The 26,497-nt window shown below is 43.4% G+C and overlaps 1 protein-coding gene across 3 annotated transcripts in view; it reads right to left on the reverse strand.

The window, feature by feature from the left end:
- Window positions 1-12,154, reverse strand: part of RAPGEF5 (Rap guanine nucleotide exchange factor 5) — a 167,480-nt gene extending 155,326 nt beyond the window's left edge. Inside the window, exon 1 of one of the 3 annotated variants that reach the window (XM_062569216.1) lies at window positions 12,104-12,154. In XM_062569216.1, the coding sequence (XP_062425200.1) occupies window positions 12,104-12,121 (18 nt within the window). In that variant the 5' untranslated portion in view covers window positions 12,122-12,154. Of the gene's footprint in view, window positions 1-11,378; window positions 11,615-12,103 lie in introns of those variants that run through there. The other 2 variants (XM_062569215.1, XM_062569214.1) reach the window with 2 other exon arrangements.
- Between the last annotated feature and the right edge of the window lie 14,343 nt (window positions 12,155-26,497).

Raw genomic sequence — 26,497 nt, forward strand, 5'->3', positions numbered from 1 at the left:
AGAATTCTCTAATTAACAACAAAAGAAAACAAAACATAATTTTCCTTCCAAGATGAGCTTGAAGACAAAACACTAGCCAGATTCATTAAAAGGCTGAATCTGTATATGAATCATGTCAACAACTATAACCGCAATGGTTAACAGTAACAATCCCAAGTGTCAGAATATAAGGCATCTCCAGGTATTCGAACCCAGGAAAAGAGAATATACAGCACAGACTACACTACATTTGCTCTAAGGCTCTCTGAAAGCACAAGAATCTTTCTTTATACTTGTGGCTAAAACCATTAGCTGTTAAATTAACCGTAAAATTTAAGGATACAGGACTAGATGAACCATCATCTTGACCCACTACAACATGTCCTGTATCTACACTAGCTTCCTTCAAAATAACTAGAATTAATAAAACCTTTACCAGTATAATATAACTATTTATTGCCACATGAATTTCAAATAAACAACTCCAGAGTGCAACCATTTAGGCAAGACCTTCAAGCAAATTCTCAGTTTATGCATACACTGTAAGAATGGAGAAGAGACATCTCAGTGGAAAAAACAAGAAACAGCACTGCTGCCATTCAGCTTGGAGAGCTACCAGCTTTAATGCATGCCCTGGCAACCTAAGGGACCTATTGATTTGCAGACATTCATTCAAGTGCAATGAAAGCCATAATTAGATAAATAGCTTTGGTAAAACCAATCTGAAACTCATTTGTTTTGGGACTGTCTGCTTAATGAGATAAAACAAGAAATTAAATGTCTGCTGAATGTTCCTCTTCTATCCTTCAACACAATAATAAAAAAATAGCGGTGTTAATTTAAATACCATTATTATTTTTGCATTTTATGTATCTTGTTCCTGCAACTGATGTCAAAAACAATTACAAAGACGATATTTATGAATGATTCTGCTCTAACAAGCAGGCAAGTTCTATCCATCTCCTTCATACACGTGGATCCTGAGGTATAAACAGAACAGATATATGATGATTGTCTCTCGGGAAGCTCAAACAAGCTTCCGCAATTTTACCTTAAGTATAAGCTTGTCAATTACTCCTTTTTTTAAATGATTTTTTTTTAAGTTTTGTCTGTTCCTTTGATGCTCTCCGCACTCAAGCCTTTTAACCATTTGCAAGCACTCTTCCCGCCACGCCGACACAGCACAGCTGTCAGATGGCACTGAGCCTGGAAGTGCTGGAAGTGCCAGAGGTCCATTTTTGGACGTGACTAAGCCACTCTTTGCGAAGAGAAGTCAAATTCCAGTTAAGTTTTCGAAACAGTTTATAATAATGAAATCTCGTAGGATTATTTATGTTTCGTTTCTTAAACACATTTTTCCACGTAGCAGCGAGGCAGCCTCGTCGAAGCCCTGCTGTAAAGAATTCCTGCGGTGATTACAGTCAGCACCGCGCAGCGCTAGCCTGGGCAGATGTTACACAGTATATCATTCCTAAACCAAAATACACTCAAGCCTGGGATACACTGCGTCCTTACCTTTCTTCGTTGGCAGCTAACTACTGAATTCTGCTTATGTTCACTTAGGACTTGCATCCCCCATGAGTCTGGCCTTCCCGAACAGCCACCACAAATCTCCGCTCGCCCCGTAGCACAGATTCAGCAACAGACTTGCGCCCCACACCCTTCCAGGTTGGCCCGAGCTGCCACGTGGCTTCAGGCAGTGCAGAAGCGACATACCACGGCAAAGCGCTGGATTGTCCATGAGCTGGATCCAGAGCGGATCTAACGGACTCGCTTAGCTCTTTCCCTCAGCCAGTCACTAAACAAACAAACGCGCTGCGACTTTCATGGCTAATCGTGCGTGTTCGTTGTTTTCTCCCATTCTTTCCACATTTAAAAAAATCAATTTATGCATCACTAAAGTGCATTCACCTATGGGATGCAATGGAGCAGCTGCTTAACAGTGTGCAGCAGCAGTCTATGACAGTAAATGATTACCATATCCATTTGAAATTACAAAAAGTTTTAGGATCACTGAGTCTAGCTATCTAAGCCAGAACTTGGCCAGAAAACCACAATTAAATGCTTTTCATCTTGAAAACTAAACAAAAAGCAAATGTCACCACCATCATACCTGCACCCCACCCTAAGAAAAGGATCTCATGAATTTGTGATTGGTCACAAGTGGTCTGGGCCTCAATTTTCTATTCTTCCTCCAACATGCAGTACTTCCTCTAGGTCACCGCTCGTCAACACTGACCTGCGAATCATAGACCGTCTTTTGCGTCACGAAGGGCAGGTTCGACACATGTTTCTTTGGCTGCCAGTATCAACAGAAAGAAGCAACTTGCTCCTGCTTGTTCCTCAGGCCCAGAGATTACGCTGCCAAGACCCCAGCAGAGACACTGTGGAAGGCCAGCAGTGGAAGAAGCTACCAGCAGCTCACACCAAAGCACACATGCACGTGACATTCACCCCATAATTAAGCAACAAGCCCACTGAACCATTCCTTCCCTTACTGCTCCAAGTCAGGCAGCACACGTGCATCTCAGTCACGTGAGGACTTCGGTCCGAGGTTCAGAAGGAAGGAGAGACCGGCAGTCCCCTGTGACCCAAGCAAGCTACAGAGTGCTCCCAAACCAGGACCCTCTCTCCCTTCCTCTCCAGACTCCTGGTATCACATCACCTTCCTAGCACTAACTTGCTTAAGTAATACAGTCCAGGGACAAACAAATTACTTCTGAAAAGTAATTAGAAGGTGAAGTAGAAAATCCAAGATTTCACGGAGGGTTGAGGGTCTTTGAGGGTTTGGCAGAGCTACAACAAAAAAGGCAAACTAGAAAGCATCCAGTATTTTAAGTCAACAGGTTAACTCAGCTCCAAAACAGACGGCAAAAATTGTTATTGATGCTATGAATACAGTTCAACTGGTATTTATACAGACTGAAGTTTTTTTATGGCAATCAGCGGAATATGTTCTTTTTTGTACTATAAAAAAAGCATAGTGACTTTTAATCAGTTATCTTTCCAAATCGTCTCCAAAAATAGCTTGTGTAAAAGAAATTCATAAAAATAAAAAGGAATTAATCAGAATTAAAAGTACACTATAGGACTTAAATATTAATAACTGACACTAGCTTAACCCAACAGCCACAGGTAGATCATTTTACAAGGTCAGACTAACCCAAGTCAAACAATAAATTAACTGAGATAAAAGACATCATGACAATTATGAATAGCTACTGCCTTTTTCACCTGGAAGTGAAAAAAAAAAAAAAAACAACTCAGATCCTGCTTCCAATGCTTTTAACTTTAGAGCCCAACCGCCTTCGTTTTTCTCCTTAAACTTTTGCCAAAAGCACAGATACGATGAAAAATGTTTAACTTAAAAAGGTTTCATGTAGATAAAGTATATACAGCAGATCCCAAAGGCCAGTGCAAAATATTCCACTGAAAACAACCCATGCCTATAGACCCGAAGAGATCTGCAAGGCATCCTGACTTGGGAAAAGGAGAGTCAGCACAGAGAGATCACAGAACAACAGTTCATACTTCCCAGGGCTAAAAGGAGTCGAATTTTTAATTTCTGTGCTACAGCACCATACTGAGCCCCAGCCAGCGCTACAGCTCTTATGTTGAACACTGTTATGAATCCGTAATAAAAGGCAGCTCGCATCCTAGAGAGACTACTGTGGAAACCCATGCACAGCATCTGTTTACTTGATAACCAGACGCAGATTTCCTACAGAAACAGAGTGACCTGTCGAGGGTCTTTGAACAGTTTGGCGAAGCCGCATCGAAAGCCTACGCACTGAATCCCAACCTTTCCTACAGCAGCTGTTACCCCTACCCCAGCCTGATGTAAAATCAGAGATCTGGGATGGACAGACTAGATCAGATACAGCTGCACAAGCAATAGCAATTTCTGTCTATTTATTAGGCCTACTGGTGACTATCCACCTCTTGATAACCATCTTTAATCCTAATTCTCTCAAAGAAGCTTGTAATGAGCAAATCAGAAATGGAAAAATAAACCACTTTAAAGATATGGAATCTTAAATATAAAGCCTGCAATTTCCATAAAAAATAGGCAACTGCCTTCCCAGTATGTGAAATACTACTTTAATTGTTATAAGCCATATGCATGGATAAAACGTCTTGTTTTATCACAACTGCTTTCCATGAGTCAGGTCAAAAAGACAGTATATTCTGTTTTCTTTTTTTTTCCTCTCTTTAAAGAGCTATTGCTTCCTATTTTCCGCATTTTCATTAGCATAAACATGAACAGGGTGTTTTGCAATCTCCTCAAAGGGACAGAATAGAATTCAAATCACTAGTTATACAAACAACAGTTGGATACAAACCTTGACGTAGTTTGTCATAATAGTACAGTACAGCATTTGTTCATTCATCCTTGCATCTGGGAAATATAGCGTGCATTAACGATTAATGCAGATTTGCAAGCAAGCAAACTAAAGTACACAACTCCTCAATGTGAATTTTGTTTATTGCTTTTAAAATATGTAACTAACAGGATACAATTAGCTCACACTTAAATCAAGCCTTCCTCTTATCAAGATGTAACACCTGCAGAAATTTTGCAATACTTTCCTTTTAATTTCAATGGAATTGATCTTGTTTTACACATACATTTCCTGGACAGATTTCCAGGTGACACACTGCAGCATCACCTCAGAGAACCTGTAGACTATGTCTGCCCAAAAAAGAAGAGAAATTAAAAGTGAAAGCAATGATATTCTTGTTCAGTTAGAATTACAAAAATGTTCAGGACAAAAAGATATTTTCTTTCACAGCCACTAACTGAACATGTTATTACCAATGTAAGAAAAGGAGCATTTAAAGACTGAACATGGGCTAAATTTACTCAAGATGTTTTCAGCTTGAGTTTGATTTGTAGTGCAGGAAAGGGATTAAAGACAGGAGAGCATTTTATACTAGCAAATTGTGGATCAAAGCACCGACTTCCCAGACTATGCTCTGGCCAGAATAGAGACAGGAAACTCAGAAGCTCAGACCATGCCCCTTGAGCAAGGTGGAGCATTTTTCTGTCTCTTGGGGTCAGTGTCAATTTTATGCATTTTCCATGAGCGAAAGCCACATGATGGCATCTCTTCCCCAGGTATTGGCACTGCACCTGAGCCTACACAGGCATGCCAGAAAGCAGCTAAGGCGTCAAGCCAGGCTGCTAGCCTAAGACCACAGGTAGTGGGCATCATCCTTGCAACCTGAACCCATCCTCAGCCTCAGGGAGAAAAATCACTTTGCATCCTGCCAGAGGTTACTCAAAAGTAAGGCAGAGGTGGACTGCCTCGGATTTCATTCAGCTGCAGTTATTCATCATACCCAGCATAATTTCTCCAAAGTCATAAGATACGGGCTAATTAAGAAGTATTCTCAATTTAGTAGTTCACTGAACACTGACTGTGAAACAAATTATTATGCAAATAAACAAAAAAGACACTGAAATTCCCTGTCAGCTACTGTGGTCACTGTTGCTAAGCTATTTTATTCATTACTCAACATTTCATGTGTCACCAGTCACAAACCTGACAAGTTAAAGGATACTGTGAAAGACAATTATCTTAATCAAATACATTTAGCAGGAATATATAATAAGCCTGATTACAATGGGAAAAATTCAAGACTACTTACCAAGACTATTTTTAGTCACATAATAACTGCCAAGATGATCAGTGTATTAAGTTACTGAGTAGAAGCTCTATGGTAGGCTTTAAAGCAAAATGTCACCAGTATCAATCAGCCTGCTTCGATAACAGCACTGACAGTAAAACTTTCAATCCACTGAGACAGTCCAGTATTTCGTGCACAGATTTTAGTTAGTATAGTGTCCACAGATCGGAAGACCACATCTTTTTAATGCAGGAAAATCTACAATGGCAAAGCACCTATAGCATATATAAGCATAGACACCAGACCAATTCTTCTCCTCATTTCTTTTGTCCTCTTCTCATTAACAACAATGGTCAAACGAGCAGAACGTGCCAATGAAATGAGCTGATGACACAAAATCGGAGGCTTTGGCAAAACAAAGGTAAACATAATGACATATGGGAAAATTAGATGACTGAGTATGGGAATATTAGGAAAAGGATGTAGTTCAATAGCATGAAATACAAGGTCATTGCACTTAGGCACTAACAAGATGAGGAAGTGCAAAAAAGAATAGGGACTGTTAAAAACGTCAGCCATTGCGGGGAGGTAACTGAGAATAAAACAAACCTGCGTGCTTAGGTCAATCAAAAGATAACTATGAACCACCAACATAATGTAGCCGTGGAAAGAAGAAATGCTGAGAATTTTCAGCAGAGGTGAAGAATTTCTAACATCCTGACAAAACCTCACCTGCAGCACTACAGTTTCCCCAGTCACAGGAATCACATGAATTCATTGAAGGAAAGTAACCTGAACGATGTAAGCAACTGAAACCCTTGCATTAGAGGTGAACAAAAGTTTATCAAAGTGTAGGCTAAGAGGGGTTAGGCTGAGAGGGCTTCCTTTAATTGAAACAGATTGCATATAATTCTTTTTTTTTCCTGTCAAAGAAGAATTTTCTCCAGCAGCAGCTACCAATGCCAAAATTAGTTATCTCTAATACTGTCCAACCCTCCAACTATTTTCAGCTCAGGGACTTTCTGTGCCTCCTGTGGATTCTGTACGTTCAATACACTTCTCTTCCATGAACTTCTCCAGTCTCCCCCTGAACTCATGTAAACTTTTAGCACCTATAATTCTCACCTAGCTCCTTTGGTTTAGGTTTACTTCTTGGTTTGGTTTACTCCTTTGGTGCATGTTTTTCAACCTGCAACCCCACAATCAGAAAGAAGTTTCTCACACCCACACATAGCAAAGTTGTCACCAAAACACACCCAAGATTCCCTCAGTGTGAAGAGAGTCTGAGCACACCTGTCTGGCTGAAGGCCTCTAGAAACAGCACAAGAGCCCATGGTGGATCTGAGAAAACAAAATGTTCGTGGTATCTCTTTGACTTCAAACAAGTCAAAAGGCATGGTTTATGATGCAGATTTGTATAGGCTAGCAAGATATTTTCACAACATCAGAGTAACGGGGCTTGACACCACCATGTACAGAAGGCATGGCAGCTACGACTGCCCAGCAAGCAGCAGCATCCAGGCTCGCACAAAGCTCGTATGTAAATGTGCACCTAGAAAGCAGGAGGGGTGATTAAAAATGTGTGTGTGAGTGAGAGAGAGAAAAAGGTAGTTCCTCCTCTGGCTCCCAAGCGCTGCTTTTGCCTTTTTAGGAGGAACTCAGGAACATGAGCGAAATTAGCTCCATTAGGAGAAAAGGATTATCTGCGTGATGGAGTGACTGCTCTACTGACATGTCGGCAGGATCTCGGTGCTTCCAGGGGCAGGGACTTTACTGTTGTACAAAGCACAAAACTGAATGACATTTTGTTACTTATTAAAGGGGGAAAAAAAAGGAGAGAAAGAAAGACATCTTTGGCAAACAAAAGGAAAGAGAGTAAAGGTAGTTTATAACTTAAATGCTCATGCTCATTACGTGTGCTCTTAGCACATACCTCAAAGAGATAAACTGGAAACCGGAAGGATCCTACTTTCCAAAGGATTTAGAGAAAGAGCACACATACAGCAGAGGGGAACGGCTGCACTAGGCCCATGGAGCCAGCAAAATTGGTCCCTCCTCTGCCTCTGCACAAGCTCTGATGCTTGAGGGCCCCTTCAAGGGACCAACCTGAACCCCTAGAAAAAGGAATAAAACTGCCACAGCAAAAGATTGGGTCATTTTCTGCATCAGAAATAAGCAGCACCAAGCAGAGAAAGAGTAAAACCCACTCCCTTTCAGCAGGAGCGTGCCCTTCCCAGCACGGCTGTGACGCCGCAGCGGTCACAGACACCTGGGACAGACCTGCCCTAAAGACCGGCATTAGGAAACTCCACCGTTGGGGACGATGCCAATATCCGGTTCAAAGTTCAGAGGCTTTTTAAAAAAAATAGGCTTCCCTAGCAGGGGAATTAGAGGTTAGTTTTATCTAAATGACTGAGCAGTAAAATGTATTGGTATTTAACAGCAGGTAAATGGTTCTGGGTCCACAGATGGGTTATTGCAGTTTTTCTACAAGGCTTTTTTCCACCTCTAAGTTCTTCAAGTGCATTAAAATCATACGTATCCTGATAGAGAAGGCCAAAGAGGCCCACTTGTAGTCCAGTTTCTGCATTCACTGAACTGAGAGGAAAGTGCACATTTTGTTTCACAACTTAGTGAATAATTCTTCAATTATTCCCATCTCCGGTCACAAATTCTCAAACATTCTACCACCAAGGGCCAAGAAGAACTGGCAGGCCCAAAGAGATTTAAAAAATTTATTCCGCTTCATGCTGCTTTGCAAAATTTATTCCATTCTTTGTACGCTACCCTCTCCCACACAATGCTTTTCTCCCCCACCATAGAAAATACTCTAACAGCATGCAGTGAAGTGTATCTTTAAAATAATTATAGCACCCTTAACACTTCGATTATATTTTATTATCCATAGTCTCCAAGCATGCATGCATATTATCCCTATTTTATAGATGAGGAAGCAAATTGCAGGCAGTCCCTCAGCAAGTCAGCAGCAGAGACAGATACCCTGTTCAGGGGTCATAATATTTTTCTAGGAAATTAAACAAACTAGAATTTCAATTGGTCAGCATTTACTCGAAAACAGCTCACCTATGTGAGCAACATTCTTGATGAATCCAGCTGGACAAATAACAGACTCAGCTTGGTGTTTGAACAAACAAGAAAGCACAAAGAAAAAGTCACTGGAGACTAAGATCACTCTTAAATTTAAAAAGGAAGGGAGGGATTTCATAAACAAACAAAAGAACCTGCAAAAATTAACTTTGGATTAACCTGCAGTGTTTTCTTGAGGTAAAAATAGGATATTTTGTTTCATATTTGTGCTACTCAGTGTTTTCTCCAAGCTTATTTTAGGTCTTTTTTGAGATTCATGCTTAAATAGGAAAGTATAAAATAGTTGGTGAATTCTTTTATTCTAACATATCCCTTCCATCCCCCAAATACTGTCCAGAGCAGAGTTGATTTTTTTCTCCAAATTATATAGAAATGTGTGGGAAGTGTCATCCCCTTAAAAATTCTATTTCTAAGGAGAAAAGGCGCAGATACAGGGTGGATGGCAATCGACATGGAGCATCGCTGACTGAGCCAGATTGTTCCCTGAAGAATCACACACGGAAAAACCCTCCACGCACCACATGGGCTCATTTGGTTTCAAAAGAGAAAAAGTGCCATTATCTCACAGTACCCTCCCCAGAGCCTTCCCAAGCTGGAGGGTCCTGTGGAGACAGAGCTAGACAGTACCTGGCCACCAGCTGGGGAGCTCCTGCTGGAGCCGTGCAGCATCTACACGCAGCATCCACCACGCACCAGAGAGCTGCTGCATCCATTCAGGACAGACCTACAAATTCCCCATCCCCTCTCCAGCCTTCTTTCTACCAGGATGGACAGCGGAAGAAAATCTTTACAAGGTCAACCACAGGGTACTATATGGCAAAGGCACAGATGACACCACCACTAAATCTGTCACCTCTTCCTTGCTGATCCATAACACTGCACATGGGCAACGATATGCAGAACCTGAGCTGGGACAGCATGAAGCAAGATGGGCCAAGGCTTCAGCAAGTGCACCTGAGGAACTGCATGCCCCAAGATCCACCTAGGCTTCTCACTGAGGTGTTAACTCATGCACTGCAAATATTGACAGAGCAAATGTTCATGCTGCTCACCCTCTCAAATACTTAGCAGTAGCAGTGAAGATTAACCGTGATAATAAACCTCAACCTCCTCCGCGTGGCATCTCCCTGAAGTGTCATGGATTGGTTGTGCCTAACACAGTATCTTAGATGTGCCTACAAATGAAAACAGCTCTCAACAGCTAGTCTGCATTAGTTCTTACCTTCTCACTAGACACTTATTGAACTTCTTTTGTAGAATGCTTTAAAAGTGGAATGAATTAACCTCAAAAGAGTATTCCACAAAGGTCTTACCTTCACTAGAAGATCCTTCTCATAAACATTGCTAGGGCAGAACTAGACTTGACTATTTAAAATTAACTGAAACCCCTGCGATTCAATTTTCTCAATGAAATCAAGCGAATCAAGTTCAGGCCACTTCTGTACTCATGTGGACACTCATGGAGTGTATTAAAATGTGTACCAACCAGAATATAAAAAAATTATTACATATCTCCATATAGACAGGTCATTATCCTGAGGGTAAAACTCATATAAGGTAAAAAAACTTATTCTAGAATAGGACTATGCATCAAGAAATTATTCAGAAATAGATATTCTGCCTTAAATTTATATACTACCCTCATCCTATTTAAGTTCCTTGCATACACATTTTTTTAAATAAAACATTCACAAAGTTTTGTTTTAAATTCACACTTCAGCACATTTCAGAGCAACTTCCCCATGTGTACAAAACATTTATTTACACAGGTAAACTACTGCAAAGTGGATTTGGGTACAAGTATACATCATGCTGACTACTCCACACTAACTGCCTACAGAGGCATGTACATTTATTTATCAGCGCACCAAAACCACAAGGCAGCTTACTTTATGCCCTTCATAAATAAAACAAATCCCATCATTTCAAGGACTCGCATAGTGGTTTTCAGCCCAGATTTAGACTGCAGGTAAGTTTTCCCTTGGCTTTATTGCCATCCCACCCGCACTGTGCAATCACGAGTGGGAGATTTCGCTGTCCTCCCCACCAACAGCTGTGGTCCCCAGCCGTGGGGCGTCACGCAGCGCTTAGCTGGGGCCCTGCATCCTACCGCGCAGGCCAGGCCGGCGCGGCACCAGCAAGCCTTTCCAAAAATGAGTCAACTTGAGCGAAAGGCCATGAGGCAACTGCACGCTGCCTGCCCCACGGCCCCGCGTCGCTGGACGCAGCTGCGAGCGGGAACGACAGTTTAGCCGCAGCGGTGCCAAGGCACCCGGAGGTTCCCCACTTTCACGCACTTTTGCGTGCCCGCGAGCACTTCCGCGGCGGAACCGCGCGACGGGCGAGGGCACGCGCGGCCCCACGCGAGTGGGGCGCTGCCTCAGAAGCGAAACGAGGAGCGGGTGAAGGCGGCGGCCACGGCTGCGAGAGCGGCGCCCGCCCGCGCGGGGGTCGCGGCCGGTCCCCGCGCTCGCTCGGCGCGCGGCCTGCGGGCACCTGCGGCGGGGCCGCCCGCGGGCCCAGGTGCGGCCGCGCCGCCGCCCCCCGCGGAGCGCGGCCGCCGCCGCGCACGGGCCCGCGGCCCGGCCCGCCCTGCCCTGCCGCGCGCGGGGGCAGCGCGGCGGCGGAGCGGGGCGCGGGGCGCGGCGCGGGTCACTCACCCGGCCGGCGGCGGCGGCGCCGCTCTTCCTCCGCAGCGTCAGCCCGCTCCGCAGCAGCGCCGGCAGCTCCCGCAGCTTCTGCCGCAGCTGCACCGGCGGCGGCGGCGGGTCGTGGGCTCCGCCGCCGGGGCTCCAGCTCCGCGCCAGCTCCGCGCCCTCGCACGGCGGCGGCATCTTCACGGAGCCCAGAGCCATGCCGCATCCCCGCCGGCTCCCGCACGCCGCGGCGCCCGCCCGCCCGCTCTGCCTGCCTGCCTGCCTCCCCCCGCGCCGCGCCGCGCCGCTCCAGCCCCTCTGCCACCCACACGCGCGCACACACGCACACGCTCGCACACCTTTCCCTCGCTACGCGGAGCGCGGCGCCCCACGCCCCGGCCCCGGCCCCGGCCCCGGCCCCGGCGGGCAGGAAGGGCGCCGGCGGCGGCAGGCGCAGGAAGCCCCCGGCCTCCCTCCACCTCCGCCGCCCCCGCCCCGCGGCGCGGCGCGGCGCGGCCGTAAAGGGCAGGTAGCGAGGAGGGTGGAGGAGGCGCGGGCGGGAAGAGGCAGAAAGTCCTGTTAACTCCTTTGCGCTCAGCTTCCACCCGCCAGGGCCGCGTCCCGCCTGGCCTCCCGCATCCGGCTGCTCTGTGGGCAAAGGGTCACGGACACCTGTGGGGTGGAGCAGGGGGAGCCCCCGGCGCACAGCGAGGCCTGCTCCCGGCCCCCGGCGGCAGAGGGCTGCCCACCTGTGCCTTTGGCAGCATCTTCCACCTCTCCCGGCAACCCTGTGGTGGGCCAGAGCTGTCCGGTGGCATCCCCTCTTCCAGCATCCGCTGCAGGACACCAGTGCAAAGGCAGAGCTTTGGGAAGTAACGTGACTCTCAAAGGATGGAGATCTGAATGCTGCACCCCACTGTAACGGCTTTCACTCTCTCAGTACCTTTGATAGATACCCACCTTCAGCCTGGAGAAGTAATGGCTTTTGAGGGGACCCAACAGCAGCCTCCCAGTACCTGCAAGGAAGTTATGAAGAAGATGTCTTCATTGTGGTGCTTTGCAGGAAGATGGGAGGCAATGAGTATAGGCTGAGAGGTTCAGACTGTATATAAGGAAAAAATCTCTCATGAAGGGGACAGTCAAGTGGTGGAACAGGCTGTCTGGGGAGGCTAGGCAGTCTCCACATGGTCCTGGAGGATTTTTAAGACCAGATTGGATAAAGGCTTGAGCAATGTGGTCTGATCTCATAACTGACCCTGCTTGAAGGACGACATTGAGCTAGAGATCTCCTGAGGTCCCGTCTAACCTAAATTAGTCTCTGATCCCTGTTTATGGCTGTAAGAGGTGCAGTTCTTCCCTTCTCACTTGCCAGTGGAGTCTTGGCCCAGTGAGGCGTTTTGTTATGTATATCAGAACTGATATAAGAGAAACTGAGCCATTCCTCTCAGCTGAATGACCTTCTTACATTCTTTCGGGTAGTCGCTGGAAGAGCTGCAAAGGTACCCTTAGATGCCAGAGACCTGTTCCTTCATCCTTTGTATAAGGAGGAGAGATGTATTCTTTTTCCCAAGGCACTAGGCTAGGATTCAGTACTTTGAATTATATGAACTTTATTTGACCTCTGTGAGCCTTACTTTCCTGCCTCTGTGATGTAGGTGTTGCTTCCTTTCAGCTGGACTATTTTTGTCAATTTAGACCAGAGAACTGCTGCAAGGTGTGATTTTTCTCATATATTTTCATATATCTTCCACCTCAGAGCTACAAGTAAGGCTGACCTGCTCTTCCACATTGCAGGCACCAGTGCATGAATCTCCATAAATGACTTTACAGTCAAGCCAGTCTCACAGACACACAGAATCATAGAATTATAGAATTAGTAAGGTTGGAAGGGACCTCTGGAGTTCATCTAGTCCAACCTCCCTGCTCAGCAGGGTTTCCTAGAGCATGTTAGACAGGGTTGCATCCAGGCGGGCCTTGAAGATCTCCAGAGAAGGAGACTCCACAACCTCTCTGGGCAACCTGGTCCAGTGCTCTGTCACTCTCACAGGGAAGAAATTCCCCCTCACAGTCAGACGGAACTTCCTGTGCTACAATTTCTGCCCATTGCCTCTTGTCCTGTCACATGGGACAACTGAAAAGAGTTTGTCCCCGTCCCCTTGACACCCTCCCTTCAGGTACTTATACACCATGATAAGATCCCCCCTCAGTCTTCTCTTCCCCAGGCTGAAGAGGCCCAGCTCTCGCAGCCGTTCCTCATAGGGCAGATGTTCCAGCCCTTTGATCATCTTTGCAGCCCTACACTGGACTCTCTCCAGTAGCTCCATGTCTCTCTTGTACTGGGGAGCCCAGAATTGGACACAGTACTCAAGATGAGGCTCCCCCCCCCCAGGGCTGAGTAGAGGGGCAGGATCACCTCCCTCCACCTGCTGGCAACAGTCTTCCCAATGCACCCCAGGATACCGTTGGCTTTCTTGGCCACAAGGGCACATTGCTAGCTCATGGTCAACCTGTCATCCACCAGCACTCCCAGGTCCTTCTTTGCAGAGCTGCTCTCCAGCAGGTCAGCCCACAGCCTGTACTGGTGCCTAGGGTTATTTCTCCCTAGGTGCAGGACTCTGCACTTGCCCTTGTTGAACCTCAGGAGGTTCCTCTCTGCCCAACTCCCCAGCCTGTCAAGGTCTGTCTGAATGGCAGCACAGCCCTCAGCTGTATCAGCCACTCCTCCCAGCTTGGTATCATCCACAAACTTGCTGAGGAGGCACTCTGTCCCCTCCTCCAGGTCATTGATGAAAAAGTTGAACAGGATGGGACCCAGTACTGAGCCCTGGGGGACAACACTGGCCACAGGCCTCCAACTAGACTCCATGCCACACCATAGAAAGCTGTCCTTCTATGTCCCCAGCATGAGATCCCACTGGTTTCAGGAAATGACCCTAGTACTCATCCAGATCCACAGTGAACTAGCTTACTTACTAAACTAACCATGCAAAAAAGGGCTTCCTTTCAGCAGCAGTGTTAGACTGGATTATGTATCATATGAATGAAGTAGTAGTAACCTAATCTTTCAGATACACTGACCTAACAGGAGGCTGCTGCTAAAAGGTGATCCTTCGCACAACCAGTAGATGTATATTCCCTTCCTATCCCTTATGTTTGATCTATCGACCATCTGACGCCAGTCAGTCAACTAATCTGATGGAAAAATAACACCACAAAAAAATTATGTGTTTTCTACTGGCCGTAGAGCTGAATTGGTCCTCCTTGTGACCACACAGTTGCAAGATCCAGAGAGGCAGAAACCTGAGGGAGGGAAAGAATTATCTGGGATCAGACACTTCATGAAAAAAAGCATAATAAACACTCACTTGGGACCTAACGTGTTATGACTTTTGTCATAACTTGACAACTTTGATTTCATCAAAATAATCAATAAATGTCACTTTAGTGAAGATAGAGCATGCAGGAATCTAGGCGATCTAAGGAGTATTGTAGTGCAAGAGCCAGATGTGAGGGAAAACAGAGCTAGTCCTTCCAGCATCCATCCATCATTAGACCGACTTAACTGTTACCAGCAATCAGAGGCCATAACATGAGCCAAATCAGAGAACTAATCCATCTGAAATTAAACTACTAAAAAAAAAAAAAAAAAAAAAACCTATGTTAGCTGACGGAGATAGCTGGTCGCATGAGACCGATTGCTGACACAAAAGACAGAAAAGGGACAGGAACGTCCTCTGCAGTGGTAGCCATAACTTAGATCAAAAGTATGCTGCAGGCCTCCCAACCCCAAAGTGCTGAGAAGATCCGTGAGCCCCAATTTGCAACGTAACTCCAGTTCCAGTTGCAAGAGCAAGCGGAATTGTACCACAAACATGTTTTAGCCAAGGCTGTACTGCATAATCAGATATGAGGAACATGAAGTACATTGGCCGCTCCATGCAATGCCTTGTGTCTCAAACATTTGTATTATTTCATTTGATTTGTGCCGCCAACTGCCCCGCAATATGTTTTTGACAGCTGTGTTGCCTGTCAGCCACTTTGTCACAGCTCAAGATGCAGTTCTGAAGAGAGGTGTATCTGCACTACCTGAAAGCACAGTGGATCTTTAGTGTACAGGCTCCACAAAGAGATCATGTTCTCTGTCCAAGTCTCTAGGCGCTGCTGTAATACAAGCAACAAGACAATTCAATAAAGTGTGACTTAATATGATAAACTGGAGTATAACCAGAAGTAATGTGATTATGTTACAAAAGAGTAAAATTATGCTCATGCTCAGAATTTGCTGTTTGTTCAATTTTTAGTGGTCAAGATAAGTATAACTTTTAACTGGTGTCCGAAGAGAAACAAATGTGCTCCTGAGTATTTAAAAAATAAGCAGCTACTGAAGAACATACTTCAGGCAAACAATTGTCAGGAAAAAAGATTAGATAGCAGTTAGGTCTGTCTAGCTCCAGTTTGGATCGTTCCAATTTTTGGAAGATCTTGGTAGGAATTGTCTAAAATATTGTATTGCATTTTTATAAAACTACAGAAGACCTTTTTTTAGCTTGACAAGAGAGTCTGATACCCATTCTTTTTCCTTAGGAAAAGGGGGAGGGGAGTTCAAAACTAGATCTGGTCAGGAAGTGCTTGACAGAACAGTTTCGTTTACAGAAAGTCAGTATGTTGCGCTCAGAATGTTTTGTTGAAAATACCTAGATTTCGGTGAACTTTCACTGAACCCAGAACAGGATTCTGGGGGAACCTGGTCCATGTTCTTGGCAGGTCTGGCCCCAGACTGGATCTGATTTCCTGCCCCTCCCAAGCATCAGCAGTGAGGTCAAAAAGGACATCGCTGACCATTTGCCAGAGCTGAGGAACAGCCAGTTCTCCATAATGTTTAAGCACTTTAACATTTTTAATTTGGTTCGATATAAACTATTTGCAGTCATTCTACCAAATTATCTAGACTTCGATATACCTCCCAGAGCAGAATATGGACAAGGTGTTGTTCTCTCGCTTGCAGAAAAGTTCCTCTCTACATACATGCCTTAAAAAATACAGGATGGAGTCTTAAGACTATGCAAGTCTACTGCAGCTTTACAGATGTGGGGCCTGGGAATCTCTGCTTTTCATAAATGTGTTTATTTTTCTTTAACATTGTAACAGTCAAAAGAAATGCAGTAAAAATAGTAGAAGTCATTTCATGCCTGAATGTGTTTAATATCAGTTTTTAAGAAGATAATTGCAAAAAGAATAATCTGGGATCAAATACTTCCTGAAAAAAGCGTAATAAACACTCACTTGGGACTTAAAGTATTATGACTTCTTGACTTCATCAAAATAATCGATAAATGTCACTTTGGTTTTCGCCTGCATGAAGCGAAGATAGAGCGTGCAGGAATCTAGGAGAACTAGGGCATACTGGGGTGCAAGAGGCAGATATGGGGAAGCCACATAAGTTAAGTAACAGGCAGTGATCCTGAGCCAGCTACTTGCTCCAGTTTCTTTCAAATACTTGCTTTCCCTGGCCTGGCAGGAGCTGTTCAAAATAAAACATTTTTTCCAAAGCAACAACAACCCCTGTACAACCAGCCAAACATCACTTCCTCTTTCCCAGGCGGTCCTGCCAGAGTGCGGGCGGGGGGAAGCTTTTCGACTCTTTTAGAGCTGACTGTTTTCATCTTCTCATCTCTTAGAAAAACATGCAAGCAGGTTTTGCTTCATGTCGCTTCTCTCATGCAGGAAGAGTGCCCACCTCCCCGTATCACATCCAGATTGACGTGAAGATAGGTCCTCTTCTGCGAGACTTGTCCCCAGTTCTGCTGAGAGTCGTATCCTACAGGTTTTAATTTGCCAGGCGCTACTCCAGCGGTCTCTCACCCACCCTCTCTGTGCAGCAGACACAACTAGCAGGGCAGGCAGTGCACACGGGATGGCTTTGCACCATCCTGCCGTTTTGGTGCCTCAAAGGAGTTTTGAGGTGGATTTCACAGCCACAAGAAGCAAGGGAGATGCATGCACCCACACACACACACACTTGACCCACAGCACAAGTGTGGCAAACAACCATTCCACTGGGGGCTGGAGACACGCACTGCAGGAAAGTGGGTCTCTTTCACTACAATATATTCTGCTTTGGAAAGTCTTCATTTGTTCATCTCACATCAAAACAAAATCAGTCTATTCATGCTGAGAGCTGCCAAAGACCTTCTTTTTGGCTGAATAACTTGCTTCAGGTTTTTGAGTTGTTAGCTTCCTTTCACTTCATCGAAGAGTGGGATCTCAGTTACATTTTAAATGTTGGATATTGCTAACTTACTGCAAATAAAAATTAGAAATCAGTTAGCAGAGCCATGTACATCAGAGGCATGTAGCAGGGGCATGTATCCATATATTTTTTCTAAGTCTTTGATTCAGTTTACAAGACATTTATTTGGAAAGAAAGATTTCCAGCTGCTTTGGTATGGTGTCATCACAGAGGCCAAAAATTCAGTGAATTAAGCTCACAAGCTCTGCTTGCAGCATTTCAGAGACATGAAAAGTCTGTAAAATGTAATGTAAGCTCAGCAATGGAAAGATACTAAAAGGGGAATAAGGGACAAGGAAGCAGGAGATCAATGTAAAGTGCGACTTGAAAGGTAGTGGAGCTGGAGAATAACTACAAAAAAGGAAGAAGAGGTGAAAGATAAAGGAGATGTATTAGTAGGTGAAATGTTTCAAGTAGTTTCATGATTCAATATGACTCACAGCTGAAGCTGTCTCTATTCATACAACCCCCAGTTTTCTCTTGATGGCCTGAACCTCTTCACTTCGGCTTCTGAGCCTTTCCCATCCTCCATCGCACTAATGGGGACCAGCCCTCTGCCCCCAGCTCCTGCTCAGCACTTCAAAACCCAAAGCATCTTCAGTGATGCTGTGCAGCCCATGTCCTGCTTGTGCCTCCTCCAGGGGCTCAGGACTCGCTCCCTGCTAGTGATTCTTGAACATTCAGCAAGGAGATTGCTCAAAATCTCGTTCTGAGCCACTCAATTTGTTAATGCCGTTATTTGAACCAGAGTTATTGCACTGGGCAGGGGGAAGGATAGAAGGATGTGTGGGTGGAGAAAGGGGGAGGTAATCTTAAATGCTTATCTTTTTGCATTTATTTTAGTTGTTTGTCATTTTAAAGACTCACTGATGATGACAGGGCAAAAATAATGTAAATACACCAAAAACATTGTTTGGTGCAGAATGTAACTTCTGTTTTAATACAAATAAAAGGAACAATGCATTTGCGGTGGTAACTATGATTTGCTAGAGCTAATGAACCTGACTCCACTTTTCAATTTGATTTGTCTTTTTAACATACTTTGAAGCAGGGGACCTTCTGACCCCTCAGGAAAATTAAAACTCTTAAAGCTCTCATACCTGCCCTTTTCCATCAAAACAATATTGTCACTGAGCTGTACTCTTTCTCTTACAGGCCAGAATTAAACCCCAAATTCAGTAAGATTCTCAGTGGAGTTTGTTTGGTATTTCTTTTCTTTTTTAAAAATATAGATATCTCAAAATGACAGATCAATATATTTTAATTAAAAATTAAAAAGAAGCACATAAATGGAATCTGGACATTTTTCTGACAGCTGCGACAAAAATTCAAAATCATTTACCCCTAAGCACCTGGGCATATGCATGATGTTTTTTTAAATGTGTAATGTGGTAAGTTTTACATACATTTACAGAAGAGGTAGTATAGGAGATTTTGAAAGATGCAAATTGCAATTATGTGCTAAATTCTCATCAAAAGTCAATGGCAAATCCTCCCTGTGTGATTGAGGGGAATCTGCATATTTATCTTTTCTTCTTTAACTGCTCAGTCTCGTATTTATGTTTCAATTCATATTCTCTGTTTTAATTCATATTCTATGTTTCTTGTCCATATGTATAAGTGTGAGCATGCTTTAGCTTGACTTTATAGCAATAGGATTTAAGACACTGCGCGGCCTCCTTGTACATGGGAGTCCTCTTAATGAATATTTGAACACTTCGCCCATGTCAACCACTCTTCATGGAGGTATAAAAATCCCCAAACTATCATGTCCTCCAAAGTTTTCTAAAAATAGGCAGCCAGTTAGAGCTGTGACTGATGCTACCCCCAAGATAAAAAGAGCAGCGTATCCCAGCAGACAGAAAATCCACATAGGGTCTCAACCTCAAGACACAAATCCATAGAAAATCAGGCTTCATTGATTCCCCTGCTCACAGAACTGTTTTGGAACTGTAATATGTTTCTTTAGAATATGTTTCTAAAGTATATACATCCCTACAATATCCATTCAGCTCTCTTATGAGCAAGCTATCTTAATGTAACAATAATGACTTTCTCATCTGATTATGTTATCATTTGCAAAAAGATATTTGCATATATGAGCACAAATATATCCAAGGTCCTCTTCTGTTTTGTTAAATACACTGTCAGTATCTCTCACTATCTTCATGTGAGCAGAATTTATCTTCATATAATCTCTTTGATGAAAGATAAACACAAAACCACATACCAAATATTTTGAGTTTTGAGCATTAACCTGGATTTACGTTGACAAGCCTTTCCCAGGGATAGTAACATTAAATATTTTCATTCCAATTTCTTGAGAGATCGGAAAAATCAACAAAAGAATAGCATGAGACCTATTGCCAGAAATAATATTACAATTTTGAACATCAAACCATCTCACAACATCTTGCAAGTAATGAAATGTTTTAGAACTTTTTATTATTATTATTTGGCTTGTTTGTGTTGTGTTGTGTTCTGTGTTAAATGTGCCTGATTTTTCCTGCTGAGTAATAACACAGCAGTGGAACCGAGGCCAGTGAGGCAGGGAGCTGGAACAGAAACTCCCCTCCAGGAGGAGATTCAGAAGAGGGTCTTTATGTGCACAAGGGATGCTTTAGGTTCCTTTGGTGACTAGGTATGTTTTGTTAGGGATTAAACTTCCTCCTGGTACAGCTAATCAAGTACACTCCTTTAAGCCACATTAACACCAGTAGAAGTAAAAAGAGTATGGACAAATCTAGGTGGTTTTGCCCTTTCCATTTGGGCTGTAATAGAGCAAGAAGAGCTCTCTGGAGCGAGTCTGCTGGCAGGGTCAATGGGCACTTTCCACTCTGTGTCCTGAGTCAGGTGTTGATGAACCCGCAAGTCTCAATCCCTGCAGCCCTTCTGGGTTTTCCATGTAAGCTCTGCCTGCTCAAGGAGCAGCATGCTGCCCTTTAGGGGCTGCGCAAAAATTGTTTAAAGAAAATCCTGTTGTTTTTTGTTATGGTCTATTCATGGGAGTGGTAGAAGGCAGGAGGAGGGGAGGGGAGCAAGGCATGGATGGCTGCCCGCTATGCCGAGCAGTAATGAGATCTGCAGAAGAGAAGAAATAAGCCTCATCCTGCCTTCACCAGTCTCTCCCCCTTCAGCCTCCTCTAACTGCTCACAGACACCCCGGGATGCTTCTGAAGTGCAGGAGGAGTGAGGGGAGTTAAAGAAACTGGGTGGACAAAACAGTTTGCCCTAGGACTTAAACTAGAGGGACTAGTAGAGCTCACCCATGGAAGGCTATGGATGTTGCGTTGTCAAGAGGAGTGGGTTTCAGTGAGAACATCCGCTTCAGTGGCTATTAATGCATGTGATTTTTGATCTTTCAGCTGTACTTCTATGTCAAAACAGGGCTGGCTCTGGGATGCATGTGCATTTAGCTGACCGAAATGCATAAAGGTCGCATGGGAGCATGCAGAACTGTTAAGCAGGGTACCTACAGGCCAGTCCCCTAGCAAACCGCATCAGCACCCATGCAAAACCAGCCAGAGGAGAGTCACAACAACCTTGCATCTTCTGGAAAGCATTTTTCTGGACCTATGTGTAAGAAATACATAAGATGAATTTTCCCTGCCCAAGGGAGAAAGCTAATCCCTCTCACTGAAGCCCTGGAAAAAGACCTTTTCTGTCATCTGCAAGATATTTCCAGTGTTTTCTAAGGCTTGGATATGCTACAATTGTAAACAATGTTGTATCTGTGATAGTAATGAAATACAATTATAAACTCATACAAAGCTTAAACTGTTTCTACAAGAGACCAAACCAAATTAGTCCAATTAACAAGTTGATATTGAACATGTTAACCTTCTGGACAAGCAATTCCTAAACCTTATCTAATAATCTATTAAGCTAACAGCCCAAACAACAGCATGTATCAAAGCAAATTTAACACAGACTTTCTGCCAACTAGAGGACTTGGCTAAACTAATACATCTGTATCTGAGACTAATTTTTGAATTACAACTTCAATACTCTTATGGCAGCCTGCCTAAACTGTTGTGGTTAGACAATAGCAATTCTTCCATTTTCTTCTAGTATTTTTAGTCATTTGCAACACAATTGTGAAGAACACAACTTAAGCGCCAACCCAGTGTCCTACATTGTAATTAGCACTCAAATCTTTAAGCTAATAATTAATAAGACTAATGTATTCTTTTCCCAACTATATATGTGACCCCCTCAAGACAGTCAGATGTATACGGCTAGATACTTATTCTAAACAGTATCTTCAGCAGTGATTTTAAAAAAGCTCTAACAGACATTAAAAAAAAGCAGTCAGAAAAATATTTTATTAGGTATTTGAGTTTCTGCTTCCCAGTTCTTGCCAGATTGCATTTGTCTCAGTAAGACTAACCTGCTATTCAGTTAAGGTATAGGAAGCTTTCTGGTAATAATAAACTAATGGACTAATAAACTACTCTTACCTGCTGGCAGTGACTCTATTCTTAGTGTTTCTAGGTTCTTCCAGCTTGTTAATGTCTTATCAGAAGAAACGCAGGCCTCACTGCATGGTTTATGAGGAGAAAACAGCATTACCAAAGGAGAGAGAAAATAACTTGCTTTGAATCTTTTGGAGGTTCAGGTGTCTCTCTTCCCACAGTCCTTCAAAAGGTTAATGCAGGGGACCTCTTTCAGCATAATTAGAAAAGTGGGGAAAGAAAAAGGGATGTAAGTGGCTAGAGAAGATTGATCTAAATAGGATGAAATATAATGAGTTCCTGTAAGCTTGTATTAGGGCTGTATTATAGACTAGGAAAGCCTTCCTGTTAGCCTTTATTGATGCTGCCAGTTGGTAAGTACTGATTACTGATTAAGTAATACATGAAAAATTCTATTTTGGCAAGCTAGAATGCTGTCTGAATGGAAAATTAATAAAACCAAATGGGTCATAAAAAATAAGACAATTTGTTCTGTGAGCTCTGCAAACAAAGTTCAGCCAACTTGGAGACAGTCTAAGAACCTCTATTTGAGAACTTCTATGCACATCAAATCTCATTAAAAACTACATGAATGCATTTCAGAAGTGCAAAATTGACAAAAGTGGAACAGAACCAATCTATGTTTCAGATACTTCCTATTTATTCCCGTAGACAAAGGCTGTTAAGGATTAACTTCCTGGCCTGTCAGGTTGAACAGGTCTATAGCTCCTTACTGTAAAACCATCAAGTTCTCTTTATCTTCCACTCACCCCACTGGATACTATACTGACTCTAAATATTTTGGAAAGTATTTTTTTTTCTCAGGAAAGATTTGATGGCTAAATTGAACTCAGTGCTTCCAACCACTTCTACTGCCTGGTACAGACACCATGATTATAGATGTAAAAATAACCAAAGGTGAGCAGCGTAGGCCCTCTCCTTCTGCGCAGCTTTCATGGTTGAGTTTAGTGCATCTTTTTCATCCTTTCTGAAGTCACTTTAAGAAAGCCCTATCCCCAGCCATTTATTCCCAAACCCATATGAGGCAGTTCACTGTCCTCTCGGCTGGGCTGTTAAAAACTGTTTGTGAACAGTTAGAGTTATTTCTACGCTGATTCAGTTCAGTTAATTGCAACACAAGGACAGAAACAAGCAGCCAGGATGTGAACATCCAAAGCTACTTTATCACCCAGGAAAATGTCCAAGGCCCCCACACCTTTAGGAGGAGATCATTCTGGAGATGATGGTTACATCAGAAATGAGAGGCTCTGGAAGAGTCTTGCTAGCAGCAGTACAGAGAGAAAGAAGGTAACAGTTTTTGAGGTGGGACTTGAGATTTTTGTGACATGATGTGGTTGTCTAACACAGCTCCCCTGACTCAAGACGGGCCTCTGCAGTCCACACCTTATTTTTCAGAGGCTCTCACAGATTTGTGATTTTGATTTTTTCACCTTTGGGTAGCAATTGTTGCAGTGAGTTTTTTTTACTGATAATGCATCTGCATGCAAACTGACCAGCCTGACTCCCTTTACTGTCAAGGGAGAGAAACAGGTATTTACAGATTTGGATTCAGTTGATATATTTTAGAATGAAATATGTCTTGCAAATGACTATTTTCTCTGCTGATTATCAAACTAATTAAGACAAGCAGCTCAAATCTAGACATCTGCGTTGCAGACACCTAGATTTTGTTAAATTAATTTTGCCATGGGTTCTCATTCATACTTCTGCAAAATGAGGATTAAAATATAACTAAACAGGAGCAATCATTTTACCCTATCTCAGCGAATCACAGAATGGTTGAGAAAGGGACCTCTGGAGATCATCCAGTCCAACCTCCTACGGCAACAGCAATGCAAACTGCTCACATATTGCACAAGAAATTATAAAACAGGCATTTTAGGCCTGCTCCACACCCACTCAATTCCTACCAAAAGTTGCACAGATTTGTGGAAAGAGTAGAACCTAGTGATATTGCTGGTTTCTTAGGGTATTTTTTTTTCCTTTTCACAGTCCAAAAATCCCTGCCATTAATTCCCTGTTACTGAATGTTCCATAAGACAAATGATGCATTCCAAGTATTCTGTACACTGCACATGCCCTACGTGTTTATTGCCTTGGATACCAATAACACACCTTAATTAAATAAACAGGTTGTATCTTTTGCTACATCATAGAAAAATGATAAATACTTTCCTGGAAAAATATTTGATAAGACCTACAAGACAGACTCTGGATCTGAAGTCTTGGGCCTACCGAAGTTATGAGGAAAACACTAACTTTAAGGAAAGCCATATGCAGTGCATGTGTGTTTCTATGGCTGAATAAATAATACTTAGTTTGAGGACACTCTTTTAATTCACTACGTTTTCCAGCTAGTCATAGCCAGTAAACACAACAAGAGAAGCGAACAGGGGGCAAAAGGGAGAATAAATCCTCATTTTCCCACCACCGCAGACTCCAGAATGTATAAAAGAAGCCGCTAGTATTTTGAAGATAGTTCAGACAGTTCATTCAGTTTCAACAACACCATAATGAGACTGCTGATGTAAAGCCCCCCAGTTTTTCTCTCTTTCATTAGGACGGTCACAGACAATCTCTGGTCAATGTAGCTAGTCACATCCCACTTTCTAGACCAGCTGTCAGATTAAGGACATCTCAATCAGCCATTACATTCACAGACCATCATTTCATTAAGACAGTGACCTTAGGTCCAGAGGCTTAGACTTCACCACAAAGACTTCAACAGATGCCAAAGTTTGCTAAAAACTACAGCGTCATCTTCACAGAAGGAAGGCTGTAGGACCTAGTGGGACGTTGCCATTGAACACCACTGACAATCAGCACACTGACTGCCATATGGCTTTTTCTTCCTACCATCTACACATGGTTCCCTAGCATTCTGGTACTGCATGTGTTCCCCTGTGAGACAGAAGAAATATGTGTGCCAAGTAGCAGAAAATAAAAGCCGAGGCTGCCCCACACTCCCACAGAACCTTCCTACCTACCTCCCTTTCTCCCTCCACTGATGCTGCCAAATTTCATTCCAAGCCTTTCTCTGATTCACAGATGATTCAATCAGTTCTGAGCAAATAGATTTGGGGATAGAATGGGGGCCAGAATGCAAGGCACTGTAAAAGGGCACCAACCATACCCAGCAGCCCATCAAAGCTCCCAGGGTCTAGTACTTTCGGTCAGAACACACACAGGGGAGGATATGAACCAAGAACTGTGAATGCAACAGTTCTTCCTTCCTCATAGTAAATAGATGCCATTTAACCAGAATAGCTGACATAAAATGATGGGAGAAATCTTTCTTCTTCAAAAACACGGTTTGACATTCAAAGTGTCCCAGGTACGTGGGTAACAGCCTGCCATTGACCGCAGTTAACCCTTGTCCACTCCATTCCTACACAAGCTCAGAACAAAAAAATAGCTGAAGATCTAGTGTGGCTTCATTTAACTGAAGTTAGGTGTCTAGATTTAGACTAGGATATGGATGTGAAAGCATTTTAGTAGATGCAGAATTTCCTACAGTCAGTTGATTGATAGACAATAAGCATTCTTTCTTACCTTCCTGGAACTGTCTACAGCATTTAATACTATGTCAGAGACTCAGTTTCTTTTCAGTCATGAGATATATTGGTTAGAAAACCAGGACTTAAGTCCCTGCAATATATAAATGACACATAGCTTTACATAGCCTTCAGCAGATATCCCCAAGGTAGCCAATGCTTGGACGAGATGAGTTCATGAATGAAGAATGACTCATGGAACCTGAACGCAAGCAAGGCAGACGTAAGAAGGGGGAGCGATGGAAAGCATTTGGAGAGTCCGCAGCCACAGATCAGTAGTTCTGGCTGAAGGTGCACACACAGAATTGGTCAATGCAGACTTGTGGCTTGGAAAGGCTCTTGGATCGTGTTGCTGAAATCAAGATTCAAGCATCATCTAACAGTCATTCCTGGCTGGCTACGAAAGGTGTCCTTAGTAGATGATAATCTGGTTTTTAAGTTTTTAAGTCATACCTCAATCATCCATCATCTGACTATAGCACGCGGTATATGTTGGCAGGAAACCACAATTAGTATAAAATACTGCAGTGTATCTTCTCAGAAACACAGGCTACCACAAGCATGCCAGACTTTACTACCACAACAAGCCAATCTGTTGTACACAGTAATCTCCTTGGGGAGAACACAAAGTGAAAACATATTGCTGACATGACTCACATCACTCAGTGCATTGCTTGAGTGTTCAATGCAGTGCAGTGCAAAAACCCCACAGAAGTAGGATGGCACATATGTATTTATGAACATCCACGCTCAGCTTTGAGTGATGACAAATTGAAATTACTTTTGAAATTGATTCCAACTGTTAATTACACTCACAGTTAAGAC

The sequence above is a fragment of the Rhea pennata genome, chromosome 2, assembly GCF_028389875.1.
Source record: "Rhea pennata isolate bPtePen1 chromosome 2, bPtePen1.pri, whole genome shotgun sequence".
In the NCBI taxonomy this organism is placed as follows: domain Eukaryota; kingdom Metazoa; phylum Chordata; class Aves; order Rheiformes; family Rheidae; genus Rhea; species Rhea pennata.